Raw genomic sequence first — 14,234 nt, 5'->3', positions numbered from 1 at the left:
TTTAAAACAAAGTGCTATCGCATATGCACATAGACTTTGTGATATGCTGATAAACTGACCTGGGATCAGAACTGCAGGTGCCCAACACACCTGCTAAAGTCAACGAGAGCTGCCAGCATCACTTCAATTGCGGTGCTGTACCTCTGCAGCTATCTTCAGGGTAACTTTTGGAAATGTTTGCCTTCTGAAATACTATTTTATTACCAAAACTGCAAGGCAGGAGAGCTCTTTCCATACTCATGGCTATGTTAGGGTGCGGCTTTGATGGGCTATAAAAAGCCATCACTCTCAGACTTCCTGAGCTGAAGACAAGTTACTCCAAGAAGAAACCCAAAAGGTAAGCTGTGAACCACAGCAAGGTCTGACGTCCCTTCAGACACACGGAGAACATCTCCCCTTCCTCAGACACAATAGAGGTACCATCACACAATGCCAAAAGTTGCTTGCAAGGGGGTCAGGCAGCAGCCCCCACTGAGGGGGGTGTCTTGTAATGCCTCCCCGCAGCAGAGCGAGATGGTCAGGCAGGCAGGAAGACCCGGCAGGCTTCGCTCTTGTGTTTTTAGCAGCGCAGTAACAAAAGGGGAGTCTGAGCATGTATTGTTCAGCTGAAAGGCGTGGGCCACATCCACAGCGCAAGAATGCTAAGAAGGGTTGGAGACACTGCAGGCCATTCACAGTGCCAGATACAAACGCTCCTCAAGCACAAAGAGGAAAAAGAAAAAAATGAAATCAATCATGAAGCCCACAAAAGCTAATTTCCTAACATAAATAGACTGCTGATGATGTGCCTCCAGCTGCTCCTGCGCACCGGGTGAGTTATGCATTGGGCTTGAGCAGCGATCGCCCCAGCTCCGCACAGAGCTGAACTGGGTCAGCCGTGTGTACCCCACGCTGGGGTGGCACACAGCTCCGAGGGCAAAGCACGACCCAGGCTGTGCCTGCAGGCAACACAGGAGCAGCTCGGATAACCATCCAAGAGAAAGGGCAGGAAGAGGGAAGCAAACAAATTAGCAGGATTGTTCCCTGTTCCAGCAGACTTGCGCAAAATAAGTTAGCAGAACAGCTCCCAAATGGCCAGGAAAGAAAATTCTAGGAATCCCTAGTACTTGGATGGTGAAAAGCCAAATAAAATAAGAGATTGTTTCACAAGCAAAAAGAAATCCTTTTTGCTCATCCCATTAATCGCAGAGTTCAAAAAGGCACGAGGCTGATCACAGCACCATCCAGCTATGTGATGTGCTTGGAACGGTTTGAATCACAACGAGCATTTCTGAGATTCCCACTGAAACATGATGTCATTTTTGTGATAGCCGCTGTCTCAGGAGGCCAGGGCCAGATCCTCTCCGAACCTCAGCCTGCATGACTGCCCATTCAATTGCTATAAAGAAACCTTTCTCTCACTCTTAGGAGAGGAGTATTAACCCTACAAAGACTCCCAGCATCCATGTCCCCAGCATGCGCCTGCGGACTGACCCCAGCCCTCTGTGGCATCCCCACGACCGCCCACCCTGCAGTGAGGGCTGAGCAACGCTTCTCCATAAAGCTACACGGAGTGGCTCACGCTTGCCTAGACTCAGGGACTCAAAAGGCAAGGCTAGGGAAGGTGGCAACTGACACAGGGAAGCACAAGAGGCATACACAGAGGTCCCAGCATTAGCAACAACATGGTTTTCCAGCCTAGTGCACCCTCTGCCATGCAGCATCCTGGTGGTCTGAGGGAAGCCAGCTATTCCCAAAACACTGGCTCCTTTCTCTGCCCACATTAAAAGACACAAAAGACACCCTCTGTTTCCCTACAAGTCGCTTTTTTAGATGTTGTTGTTACCATGTTATTGCCATAGCTGTTCTGTGACCACAGTTAGGGAGAAGGACAGACCACAAGCCTGGGAGTGCCAGGAAGGTGTCTCAGAGCCATGGACCAAGCTAAAGGAGAGGTGGGATGATGCTGGCCCCCAGGCTCCTGCCGTGGAGGGCACATCAAAGGCAAAGCCTCCTGCCCACACTCCTGGGCAGGAGCCGATCCTGCTCCCATCCTCCTCCCCAGCCAAGCTGTCGGCACATCGGCCGATCCTCCCGCATTCCTCCAGTCAACTCATTGTTTTAATCCTTTAAACTATTTTACTAAGTCACCCCACTTCACCCACTCAGCGGTGTCTCCCGGAGACAGGCCAGAGAAACAAGTGGAAACTCTCCAACGGCGCCACTGAAAAAGAAAAGGAAGGTGAATAACAGTTTCAAGGATCAAGAAAGCAGCTTCCAAGCGGTGTGCGCGAAGGTCAGCCAGGACACAGACAACAGCACAGGCAGCACGACTGAGAACCCTACAGGCAGTGGGGGCATAGCAACCCAAAAAATAGCTTAGCTGCTGGGTTTCAGAATGACTCCAAAAAAGGCAGCAGAGACCAGGGAGTACTTGACACATTGGTAATGTGTAAAAATAAAATAAAATAAATCTAGATGGATCATGCGGGGTAAAAGCAGAGTGAGAAAAGTTCTAGCTCAACCCTGACACCCCCTCTAGTGTTTAGCTAGACCGCAGCCTGCCTTCCCAGCTGCCCCAAGGGTACACAGCCAGCACCCCAGAAATTAGGAGACTGCCAGCCAGAGGCACAGCTACCTCAAGACAGAAAACTGTTGGTAAAAACCTCAGGATTATCCTTCCTTTTCCCCTCCACTCCAAACTCATCTTTTACAAGCAGAATCAGTATTGCAGAGAGAAGCAGACATCCGTAGTCCAAGAAGTTTTACAGGGCTGGGAGGGAGATGCCCACACACAGGCACGCTGCAAGCAGCCCCACAAGCAGCAGGTCTCCACAGGGATGCCAGTGTTGGATGTGACCGTTTGGAAGTCAGACAGGGCAAACAAGCAACCTGGCAGCTTTCCCGAAAATCTGAAAGGGACATTTTGTCCTGTTCCCTGCATTTGGATGCCTTGGCCCCCAGTGCTAAGCCCCAGAGGTTTTCTGCCCAGTAGTCAGCAGCACACCACCACAGATCCCCCAGCAGCTGCCTTCACTAGTGATTCTTGCAGCAAGGATTTCTTCAAGAAACATAGGTGAGCTGGTGTGGTTTTGGCACGTTTGTCAGTTTGGTGAGTCCCTCTGCACTGGGTCTGTGTGCTAGTGAGATAAGCGTCAGGCACACACTCCGGGTCCTACAAGAAATGTTATGTCAGTACTGGGACTTTGGGGAAGGGTTTGGTGCAACGAGCAATACCTTGACATACCAACGGCGAGGAGCTGCTGAGGTGGGTACAAACACACAGCACACCAGCTGCTCCGCCAGCATGGTTTGTGTTCCTGCTCCTGTCCCAGGAAGGACACAGGGAAACCTACCCCTCTTGTGGCAAAAGATAACCCTTTGCACTGGCTGCAAGGGGAAGACGTCTGTGCACACAAGCAGCTCCAGCAAAGCCGTTAACCACTGTCAGTTCCCGCCCTGGTTATGGACATTTATACCTTACATTACACAGAGCTGATGCACATCTGTCCAGGCTGCACAAGCTCAACACCGCTGACTTCTGTCTGAACTGCAACTCTAAAAACTTTCAGAGAGGGAATGCAAGCTCTGAAGAGAAGAGTCCTTCTGATCCTAGATAAACCTAAACAACTAACGGATACAGTCTGCATCCTAATCCATTTGAGGCTGGGCTTATTTTGGGCTTATTTTGCTTTCTGATTTTTTTGTGTAGCAGTAAAGTGATTCTGCATCAGGGATTCAAATGCTGTAGAGGGATACATAAATGTTTGGGAAATAAAAAACTCAACACTCTCTTCATTAAAAGTAAAGCCATGCCTGTGAAGGCATTCTGTCCATTTCATGCTCTCCAAAAACATCTTAAGAGCATTTGTCAGGCAGACCACAGCTCTGATTTGTATGAGAAATCCCTGACTCGCAGATCTTGGCAACCAATTATCAAAGATTAAGGCATTTAAAAATCAAGAGGCATTTGGAACCAAAATATTTTTCTGACCCGGCTCTAACACCTAAATAAACAGTAACCACACTGGCCTTTTACAGAAAAAAAAATGTTCAGTGCAAAGCCAGTACTTTTGATAACAGGGCCAGTTGTTTTGGTTTTTGCCAAACTGCTGAGGTTTCGTGAAAAAAAAAAAAAAAGAAAAAAAAAAGGGGGATTTATATATAATTCCAGAAAGGGTCTGCTCACCACATCTTCAAATTGGCAGGCCTCCTGCTGTTACTTTACCTACCTCCAAGTAAACTCCTCTCATTGCTCAACTTCAAGTCAGCAACAGTTTCCTGGAAAGGCCAGATCTTAAATAAGTGTCAAGTAAGAGCATGCTTCCTCGGCTCCATGGTCTTTGAACGTCCCCACACAACCCACCACAAAATGTAAAGGCCTAATTATATCTCCATCAGCTTCCACGGCCACACCTACGGGCCAGAAAGCTACTGAGGGTCACGAGCCTGTGAATTTGCCTCCCCATTGTAAGGAGCACGCTAAGGCAGGATGCTGCAGCCTTGCCAGGATGTGATTCAGCGTCCTGTTTTGAACAGTTAATAAAGTCAGCAACTTCTGCCCCAACATCTCCCACCAAATAACTGGGAGACAATAAATACTGCAGCGAGCTGGACTTGTCAAGTATGTAATGAGCTGCTGTCCCCACAAATAAATCCTCAAGACAGCAGCCCTGGCGTACCCCCAGCCCCGTGTACCTTCCCAGTACCATAAACACGGCCACTCAAAGCTGCGGATACAAGCCATTCACTCAATGCTGCCTCCAGAAAAACAGGCTCATAAATCCCTAAAAAAAGTTAAAGATCAAGGTGTTAATAATAGTTATTGTTTATTGTATTTTAATGCACCAAAAAAGTATAACGTATAAACATCCCCAGTTGTGGCGGGCACTCAGTGCAGCGCAGAAGGAGAGCTGTGCTGAGCAAACACGCAGCTGCACAGAGAAGAGCCTGAACAGCAGGCTGGAATTGCATTCGCTCTTCGAGTTTCCATACTGCAGAAGCCAGCCTTAGCACCAGCGAGGAATCTGGTTCATTACAGTGATTTTAACCAAACAGCCTCCTTCTAATGAGTCCTATGGCATGTGCCAGCCAGGACGATCATAGAATCATAGAACCCTTTAGGTTGGAAAAGACCTTTAAGATCATCGAGTCCAACCATTAACCTAACACTGCCAAGTCCACCACTAAACCGTGTCCTTAAGCACCACATCTACTCGTTTTTTAAATCCCCCCAGGGACAGTGACTCAACCTCTTCCCTGGGCAGCCTGTTCCAGTGCTTGACAACTCTTTCGGTGAAGAGATTTTTCCTAATACCCAATCTAAACCCGATGATGCTCTGTAAAGAGTTTTTCTGCAGCAATTACTCATCCCGTTGATCACAGAGCTGCAAAGGCAGTTTTCATCAGCCTGAGGGCTCCACCTAATTCCTGCAGTGAACGCAAAACCAAGTCAAACCAATGCCCAGTGTAACTCCACTACCTTCAAAAGAGAAAATTACCTTACTTCATTAAGCTACAACAAAAAAGCAGTAACTAAAGGAACTGTAGAGCTGGTTATCAAACCAGCATGGCAGAGCATGTTTGCTCCCGACCAGGTGATCATGCAAAACACAAAGGCGAGTAAGTGAGGTGGAAAGCCAGGGGGACTTGGTGCCTTCTACCCATCACAAACAGCCATAGGTTCCTCAGAGCTCAAAAGCTGTATGACTCTTACAACTGAAAGGTTTTAATGCTGAATAAAACCAAACAGACCTAACGCTTTGTTCTGAGTGTTTCAGAAGATGAGCTAATAGTCATCTGCCAGGCTGCAGATGGGAGAAAGGGGCTCAGGAACATTAAATAACTTGGCAAGGTACACAGGATGGCATCAGCAAAGAGAGGAAGACCTCCAGTCTCCTCTTCTTCCTCTACCACTTCTCTGTTCAGCAGGGCATTGGATGCTCCAGGCAGCACTCTCTACACAGGGTCTCCACTTCACTCTCGGCTGTGGCCATGCAGCATGTAGGGAAGCAGCAGAGCAGCATATACCATTAAAAGACTCTGCAAACGTATACAAGCCCGATCCTGAAAATCTTTACCTTCCACAGCTGCTCTTGCCAGCTCTTAAAACTGGGTTTAGTGGTGCCAAACAAGAACAGTTCTTTCCATAATGATCTTCAGGCGTGATCAGAGGCTGGAGACAACTAACTCCCAGGCCATTCTGCAGCAGTTTGACCTCCATCTCTCTGCAGAAGGTGCCTGAAAACACTCACCCAGCCCTGTTTCTGACCACATTGAGACTGTGATTGGAAAGCCAATAATGGCAAAGACTACAGAATGACTAGCTAAACAAACTTACTTGTGTTTGTAATTAAAACCAGTGATTATCTTGCTGCATTTGCCAACCACATCTGAGAAACAGCCAACACTCACAACACGACCAGCTTTGTAAAACATCTCCTTTGACTTGGTGCTGGAGAGCCAACCAACAGTGGTGAGTGATGAAAATCAATTGGGTTGCACCAAGAAGCAGCATAGGAAAAATTGCACATACCCCATTCTCCCAGAGCAGTCTGCTTGAAAAGAGCTCAGCACTGCTCTCAGTCTCCCCCGCACTTGATATCATCTTCTTTGAGGTTGCTCTGAGCTAAAAGAACACAACATGGCTCTGCGATAAGGTGGCAGGCACTGTGCACACAAGGCTCGTGTTGAACTCAGTGGACCCTGATCTTGTAAAACTTAAGGTTGTGCTTAACTCTAAGCTAATGCATACTCCCATGGACTTGACGTAACCATGCCAGTAGTTTTATTAAGATTTGGGTGAGATGTCTCAAGGTCCTGTGGGTGCACTGCATCATTAGAGAAAAAAGGGATCAAGCCACAACATCCCATGGCTGATTGGCATTCAGGAAGGAAGATTTCAGCAGACACAGATAATGCAGAGAAACAGACATGCAAGCTGTTGTCTGCACCAGCTGCACCAAGCCTGACTGGGCTGTTACATCTGAGTCTGTGCTCTTACTTTTTCTTCTGCTATGAATCTTTACCCACCGGAGAGCAAAATGGACTCCTGGCTGTCTGCTGGAAACAGTGTGGATGTTACCTTATTGAGGCTTCTGCAAAATTTTTGGGAAGTGAGAGAAAAGGAAGTCTTTAAAGCACATTAATGTCCAAGAAAACGCAGATAGCAACAATATCTTTGAAAGAAAAGCTGAACCTAGAACACGTTCCCTCAGTCTATTTTAGAGTGGAACCTGTTTCAGGGAGAAAACAGAAACAAAAGCATTTTGGAATGACAGAAACCGTAAGGAAGGTCTGCTGCTCTTAGACCAGAGAGCAGCAAGACATGCAGCTGGTTATAAAACCATGATACAGACCCGTTCCTCCAAGAAAAAAAATCAGATAGCTCATATAACCAGATCCAACTATGCAGTCTCGAATGGAAATCCTGGAATTTTTTGGAATGAATGAAAATAATCTGTTCAGCAAGCGGATGAGCAAGTTATGTCATAAATGTGTAATAGCACATTCATCCTGTACCGATGAAATGCAGTTTGAGCTGGCAGCAAGATGGGGTCTTGTTTCTAACAACCCTCCCTTTTTCTAACCATTAGGATCTTTGAGGTCTGCAAAGTCAGGCACTGGACTGCTGACCCCTGCACTCAGGGCACATGTGACAAAACACAGCTGTCACCTAAGTCTCCACCAAGGCTAGACCAGGATTTAAAGATTCACAAATATCATCATAGCCTGTTCCTGCAGTTTTTTCAGAGGAGACCTGAATTCAGCTGTTGGAGAAGCAGCACAATGAAGTTGAACAATTCTGCCACCCCATGGGCACCGGGTAAAATCTCAGCAAATTGATCCGGAGCAGCTGCTGGCAGGAAGGAGACAGGATCTACCCACCTTCCTGCGAGAGAAGCTTCATTTACCATCTACGCTGTGTCCACACTTGGGCCACACATTTTCGTCAGTCCTTGGCGATGTTTCCCTCTGAGTACAGCAAAGGCTCTGCACAAGAGCCATTCTATTCTTGAGGTCTATCTAGTAATTTAATTACCAGATTCTTATCCTGAAAACTGTGTACGGAAGAGCAGCCCCAAGAGACCGAAGGACAGAGGAAGCTCTTGGGATCTCAGTATCTCAAGTCAGTGCTGCAGCATTTTTCAGTGGCCAGTAGAAAAGTATCAGCCTTTAAGCCCAGTCTCACTACATCCACCCCCAGGACTGCTCTGGCCAGTGATGGATGCACATGCCTGGCTTGCAAAAGGGCCAGACAGACCAAAGGTAGCCACAAAACCAATGATCTCCCAGCAATTTATCTGTACATTCTCATCGAGTTCGTTTGTAATGAAGAGGGATAAAGTTTTATTTCCTCTTTCAGCACAAGAACCAAATACACAAAAGAAGAGGCTATCATACTGCTTGGTTAAGTATTTTATATTTTTAATGCAACTAAAAAAGCACAAGAATTAAGGATGCATTGCTATTCATGACTTCAGCGGGCTCCTGCTTGAGCCCTGAATTGCACAATAAGCCCATGACCAAGCTGGGAGCAGAACCAGGAATCCTGAATTTTGCTTTAACCAATATAAAATGCATTCTCCACAAAATAAACTAACAAATTCCATTACAAACTGCCACTAAATGCCCGCACACCAGAGACCACACAGCAACCAAACATACAACACTTCTGACCCATGTGCTTGCAAGCAGGACAGCCACTGAATGCCAGGCTTCCCAGAGTGGGCTGCAGTCATGACAAATCCCCTGGGGGATGCAGAAATGGCAAGGCCTGACACTTTCCTACTCCGTAAAGGATCACCTTTGCTTTTCTGCTCTCTGACTTCACTTGCAGGGTAAAGACAGTCTATGCCCTAACATCCACTTGCTGCTCCTAAAACCGAAAGGTTAACCAGACTTCCAATCAACTCCACTTTGTCCTAGTCTCAGTCTATCAGACTGAGACAGAAAACCCACTGCCAACAGCATCTCAGTTTTATATCTTTGCAACAGTAAGTCTCAAAGCATAAAACAGGACGGAAACAACGAGATCGAACTCCAAGCAGCAGCACGAGTGGCTTTGCTTTTACCTAAACCCTGGATAATTAAAGCAGGAAGTAGTAACAAGGAGAAGAGACAAGCCTGCTGAACCACTGTTGTGTTTTTACACTGTATCTCTCAGATTGCAGTTTACAGGTTAGACGGTAAGAGCTGTCTGCAACAGCTGGGTTTAGATTGAACAATCCACATAACTATTCAGAGCCCCATCAGGCCAGGGTCCCACCAAACTAGCTTTATCATTACTACTTCTGATCTCTGCACAATGTCAGCCAGAGAAGCCTGTCTCTTCTCCAGCAGGATATTCCAGCTCTTTCCTCCCCCCCGTATGAAGAAAGTGGCTCTACACAACCCCAATATCAAAGGAGTCAAATTCCTGATGGTTAATACCCAGGAATGAGCAGAGCTCTCCCCTACCCACCCTAGAAGCGTACCCCCCTTCCCAACCCAAAGCCCCAGCCTCAGAGCAGCAGCAGCAGCGAGAGACGCTGCGATAACAGTTAAGTGCTGTGGCCAGAGCTGACGTGCAATTTTCCAGTTTCTTCCCACCAGGAAAAAAACCACAAACCCTCTTTTATGCCTGCAGTTCATTAAACGCTCGTCTCAAAACTAAACTGATAAGAGAGAGAGAGCATCCCCAGTGTTTAGCGCTCTGCAGACCATGCAGTCCCCTCCAGGCAAGTGTACATGCTCGAGTCCTGAGTGGGATAAGGACTCAGCTACACAGCAGACAATTAACAACAGTGGAAACAATGCTTAGAGCCAAATAGTTCTGCTTACCTCACATTTAATTTACGCTCTTCATCACTGCCAACCTCCAGCTGAGGGGAGAAAAGAAAGATACAGAGAAAGTTACATGCTGGTTGTTTCCATAATGCAACTTTTAAAAAAATCCCCGCGCTTTTTAAAACCATCCCTGCAACAACAGGTTTTGAGTGGTGGTTTTCCGCGGGGTTTTCTCTTTCTGGTGCCAGGGATAAATGAGACTCCCTGGCCATATATGCCATCAGCATCCAGTGCCGGGCGACAAAGGGGCTCACGGGGATTTTAAAGCTATTAGGTCCTAATCCTGCAAGCTGGTCCTAGAGCGCAGATCGGTTTGAAGATCGCCAACCTCGACGTCACCAAGAGTGCACACACATCACTCCCACTGAGCACACACGTGAGAGCAGAACCTGTCCCAAGCAAAAGGCTGCTAACGAAGAGCTGGGCACAAATTAATGCTGTAATTCAGTGTGCAGTGATAGCACAAGTGCCCTCCAGTGGATGCAGCCAAAACTGCCCAGCTGAACTGCCCCAGCCTCCAGCAGCCGAACCCCAACCTGGAACTGACGTGCAGCCCCTCTGCCATCTCGGAGCTGCCACCTTGCCAATGAGGCCACCTCCACCTGGATGCTGGTAGATGATGTGTCCGAGGCTAGGACGATGCCCGCCTGGTTGCCCAGTCATCCACAAGTCCTACGTCTGCTGCCTTCCTGATAAAGACGCTGCTTTGATGGCAGGCATGTATTAAAACAGCCACTTTTTCACCAGGCACTGGTGGAAAGTCCTCCTGGAAGCAAATCTGGCTGCCCAGGTGACATTACTGGCCCTTATACTTTATTTGCTCTCCTTAAAACAGAAGCGTGCTAGCTGACTTCAGCTTACTTTCAGAGAGAAACAATTTCACATAGCCGTGCTTTCCAGCCACCCCCTTCAACTTCTCTATTAGCTTCTGGATAAAATTTCATATTAAAGAAAAACAGAGTTGGGACTAAAGGCATCCAGAGCTACCCCCCAAAAAAAGGCTCAAAGATAATTCTCATCCTTTGGTCCTGCGTAAGTAGACAGAAGAGAAAGGGCCAGGAGCATTCCCTCAGAGGGCAAGGTTGCACTGGGGAGATGGTTCGGACCCAAGAAGCAAAGTAGGGACCTTACCCATTGCCCTGCAATAGGAAAACCTTCAATCCTGCAACACACCAGAGCCTAATGAAGCTGGAGTGACACTTTTAAGAAATCATGCTCCATCAGTGCTAACACTCAGGGAACATTCTGTTATTTACTACAACATTGCTTAAAACCCACATCAACTAAGGCCACTGTAAGGGTTACTTGTTTCCGGGTCATTTTGTAGAAGTTAAAAATAAGCAAATAGTTTCACGTAAAATGTTCAAGCTTGAAGTTTTGTGTGCGCGTAGGACCTGGGGTGTTCCCCACCACCCCAAGATGAGACTCAGGAGGCAAGAGCACACAGGAGCTGCTCTGTTTACAATCTGCAAGAACCAAGTAATGCCAGGAAAAAAACCCCAAATGCAACTGCACAGGCCAGATATTAGAAATATAGCCATTTGGAGGGAAAAAAGATACACAAAGCCCATCCGAAATGACTGCAGCTGATGGCAAGAAACATACCATCGCTATTTTTAGTCTGTTTACACTGTGCAGTGGCAGCGCAGAGCCAGTCTGGCCAGGGCAGCAGGCAGAGCCCCAGGAACACCCCGAGCCCCAGTGCCCCCCACCAGCAGATCCCCCCAGCCCTGGGAATGTCTGGCAGGTTTTTGGCCTTTGTAAGGTCACCCTCCTGCTTGTTTGGGTCTGTCACATAGCAACAAGGGGGAGAAAAACTTTTTTATTTTTTAAACAAATATGACTGTGAAGTCACGAGTGTCATCAGCTGAGGCTTGGCAGCAGAGCTGGCCCCCAAATCTGCTGTGGGCTCATCTTTTGCAGAAGCTGACTTGCTTTCAAAGTCGACTCTCCTAGTATTTTCTATTAAAAAGCTGCAGTAAACCCGAAACAAGGCAGAAGCACTCAGCGTTGTTGCTGTCTGCCTTGTTTTGGTCAGAGCATCCCTCTGAGCTGGCAGGTTTTACAGTGCACCATGCACGAGATGCTGTGGACCCGCTGCTGCTCACCAGTGCCACAGATCCCACCACAGCACAGACACCAGTGCCGGGGCCAGACCTCCACCAGCCGCATCTGCGTCCCTCCCTGGGGACCGTGCAGAGCGCGGCCGGGCTTGAAGGACCTGGCATGGAACGGGAGGTGGTGTGGAAGGGAGATGGCAGCGGAGCTAACAAGTGAAGTGCACGCAAGTTTGCAAGTGTGTATGGACTACTCTCTCCTAAGAATTTACGGCACGCTACGTTAACGCAGCAGCAAGGCTCTCACAGGCAGCAGCATCCATTTTACAAATTCCTTCAGGCTTATGAGTTGAGAGGCTGCAGCAACTTGTTCACACTTAGCAAGGACACATGGTCATCATTTTCCATTAAAAAAAAAAATCTTCTAATAATTATTCATATAGACTAAAAGCCCCAAAGAGCCCTGATTTTCCTTGTGAGAAAGATCATAAAAGATCAGGGAGCACACTGGCCCTTTTTGATGGGATTTTTCTTTGAAATTAACTTTGTAAAAACAACACGCTGAATTTGGAAAGGGATGGTTTATAGTTTTATGGTATTTCATTCCAGAAGGGACCATTCAAACAGAACGGGAGCTGATGTCTTCCTCTAGGAGACATTGAAGTACACCTGAGCCATCGACGCTAGTGGCAGAAGTGCCCTGCCATGGACAACGCTAGGCAGCAAGTTTGGGGCAGCATTTTTGAGAGGGAAAGGGAGAATCATATGGTCACCCCACTGAAAAAATAATAACCAACACAGAGCTCCTACACAATGCAATGCCTAATGCAGATGTACATGGCAAGGTGAGAGGCATATTGCTTGGACTCCTCTCCCACCTGCACCAGTTAAATCCAGTCTAATTCCACTGCCTGCAACAAGGTTATAGCTCATTTACATCAGTGTAGATCAGGTGGCCACTAGGTCTTGTTTAAGACTCTAAACCAGAACCCAACAAAATTCCTTCTGAAAAATCCTCAGAAAAGCATAAGTCTTGTCTCCAAGTTTCTCAATGAAAACAGCGCGGTCCAAACACTGGGTCCCTGCAGCCTCAGGAGCCCAAACCACATCAGAGGGATCTACGGCAAAACAGTCAGCAAAAGGAAGGGATGAGTCACGTCTCCAGCGAGGGCCGTGCAAAGGGAACCCCTGCGGCCCCTCTGGGTGAGGGAGAACCTGTGAGCTTTGCAGCACCATCCCCCTGCCGCCTACCCCCCCTCGGACCAGCTAATCAGGGGAGTCACAGGGACCTGACAGGTGACAAATAGGATTGTTTACCTGGCGGGAGCAGGGCCAGAGCGAAGCCAAGGGCAGGGAGCATCAAAGGAAAGGGAGGGGGACGAGAGGGATGCACAGGGAGGATATGCAGGGAAACACCAGGCCTGCCTTTGGGAGTCACGAAAGAGATGGGTTAGGAGGAAAAGAGGGATGCGCAGGGAAGAAAAAGAAATTGGAGAGTGCAGCTGTGTTTGGGTAGTGCGTGGGAGCTGCGGTGAGGGAAGACAGAAGCCCAAGGGGAGCAGAGGCAGGAGAAGGTGTTTCTGGGGTACAAGAGCAAAGGGGGCATGCAGCAGAGCTGGGACACACAGGGTGCCTGTCCCGGCAGGGCAGGGATGCATGGAGCAGAGCATTACAAGGGCAGCAGGTTAAGCAGCACAAACAGGACCCCGGAGCAGTAGAGCTGGGAGGGAAGGAGAGGGCAGCAGCATGGTGCAGGCTGCACCGCAGCGAGGAGTGGCAGCAGACAGCGCAGCACGGGGATGTCACGCAGGTATGGGGTAGAGCGGGACGGGAGCTGCTCTGTCGGCAGGGAATTGACCACAGCTGCCTTGGGAAAGGGCTGGCGTGAGCTCCCCGCGGGGCAGAAGCTGCAGTGGGCATGGGGAAAGGCGGTGCCATTGCAGCACTGGCTGCACAGGGATGGAGAGGTAACGCAGGGGGTAAAGCGGAGCATCCCTGGGGCAGGAGGTGGTGGTGGCTGTGGGGTGTCAGGGCGGGAGAAGGTATGGGGCTAAGGGGCCAGCAAGCACAGCTGCTCCACAAAGACAGGCCCAGCACACTGCCCAGGGATTTTCCTGGCAGAGAAGAGCGAACCAGTAGCCCAGGCTAGTGCCGGGTGAGGGCTGGAGCAGGGGACGGCCATGGGGGAAACAGAGCTGCATGTGGGGGTGAGGAGGGGACGGCCAGCACGCGGTGGGGCAGAGCAGGGAGACAGCTGGACGGTCCGAGGCCTGATCCAGCCTGGCAGCGTCAAAGGGCTGGGGGCTGAGGCAGAGCAGGGCTGGGCAGGGGAAGGGGCTGGGATGGCCAGGGGGCTTCGAGGGGCTGAGC

General features: G+C 48.8%; 1 protein-coding gene across 6 annotated transcripts in view; it reads right to left on the bottom strand.

Moving 5' to 3' along the window:
- SSH1 (slingshot protein phosphatase 1) overlaps positions 1 to 14,234 on the bottom strand; it is a 41,382-nt gene that overhangs the window by 26,614 nt on the left and 534 nt on the right. For 4 of the 6 annotated variants that reach the window (XR_008236539.1, XM_052796159.1, XM_052796165.1 and 1 more), the window contains exon 2: positions 9,802 to 9,842. Coding sequence is in view for 3 of the 6 variants with exons in the window: in XM_052796159.1 (XP_052652119.1) it covers positions 9,802 to 9,842 (41 nt within the window). In the remaining 3 variants the exon portion in view is untranslated. Of the gene's footprint in view, positions 1 to 4,211; positions 4,231 to 9,801; positions 9,843 to 14,234 lie in introns of those variants that run through there. The other 2 variants (XM_052796166.1, XM_052796164.1) reach the window with 2 other exon arrangements.

This window comes from Harpia harpyja, chromosome 9 (assembly GCF_026419915.1).
Source record: "Harpia harpyja isolate bHarHar1 chromosome 9, bHarHar1 primary haplotype, whole genome shotgun sequence".
NCBI classification, from domain to species: domain Eukaryota; kingdom Metazoa; phylum Chordata; class Aves; order Accipitriformes; family Accipitridae; genus Harpia; species Harpia harpyja.
The sequence above is the reverse complement of the archived record's forward strand: the minus strand, read 5'-3'. Positions and strand labels throughout refer to the sequence as shown.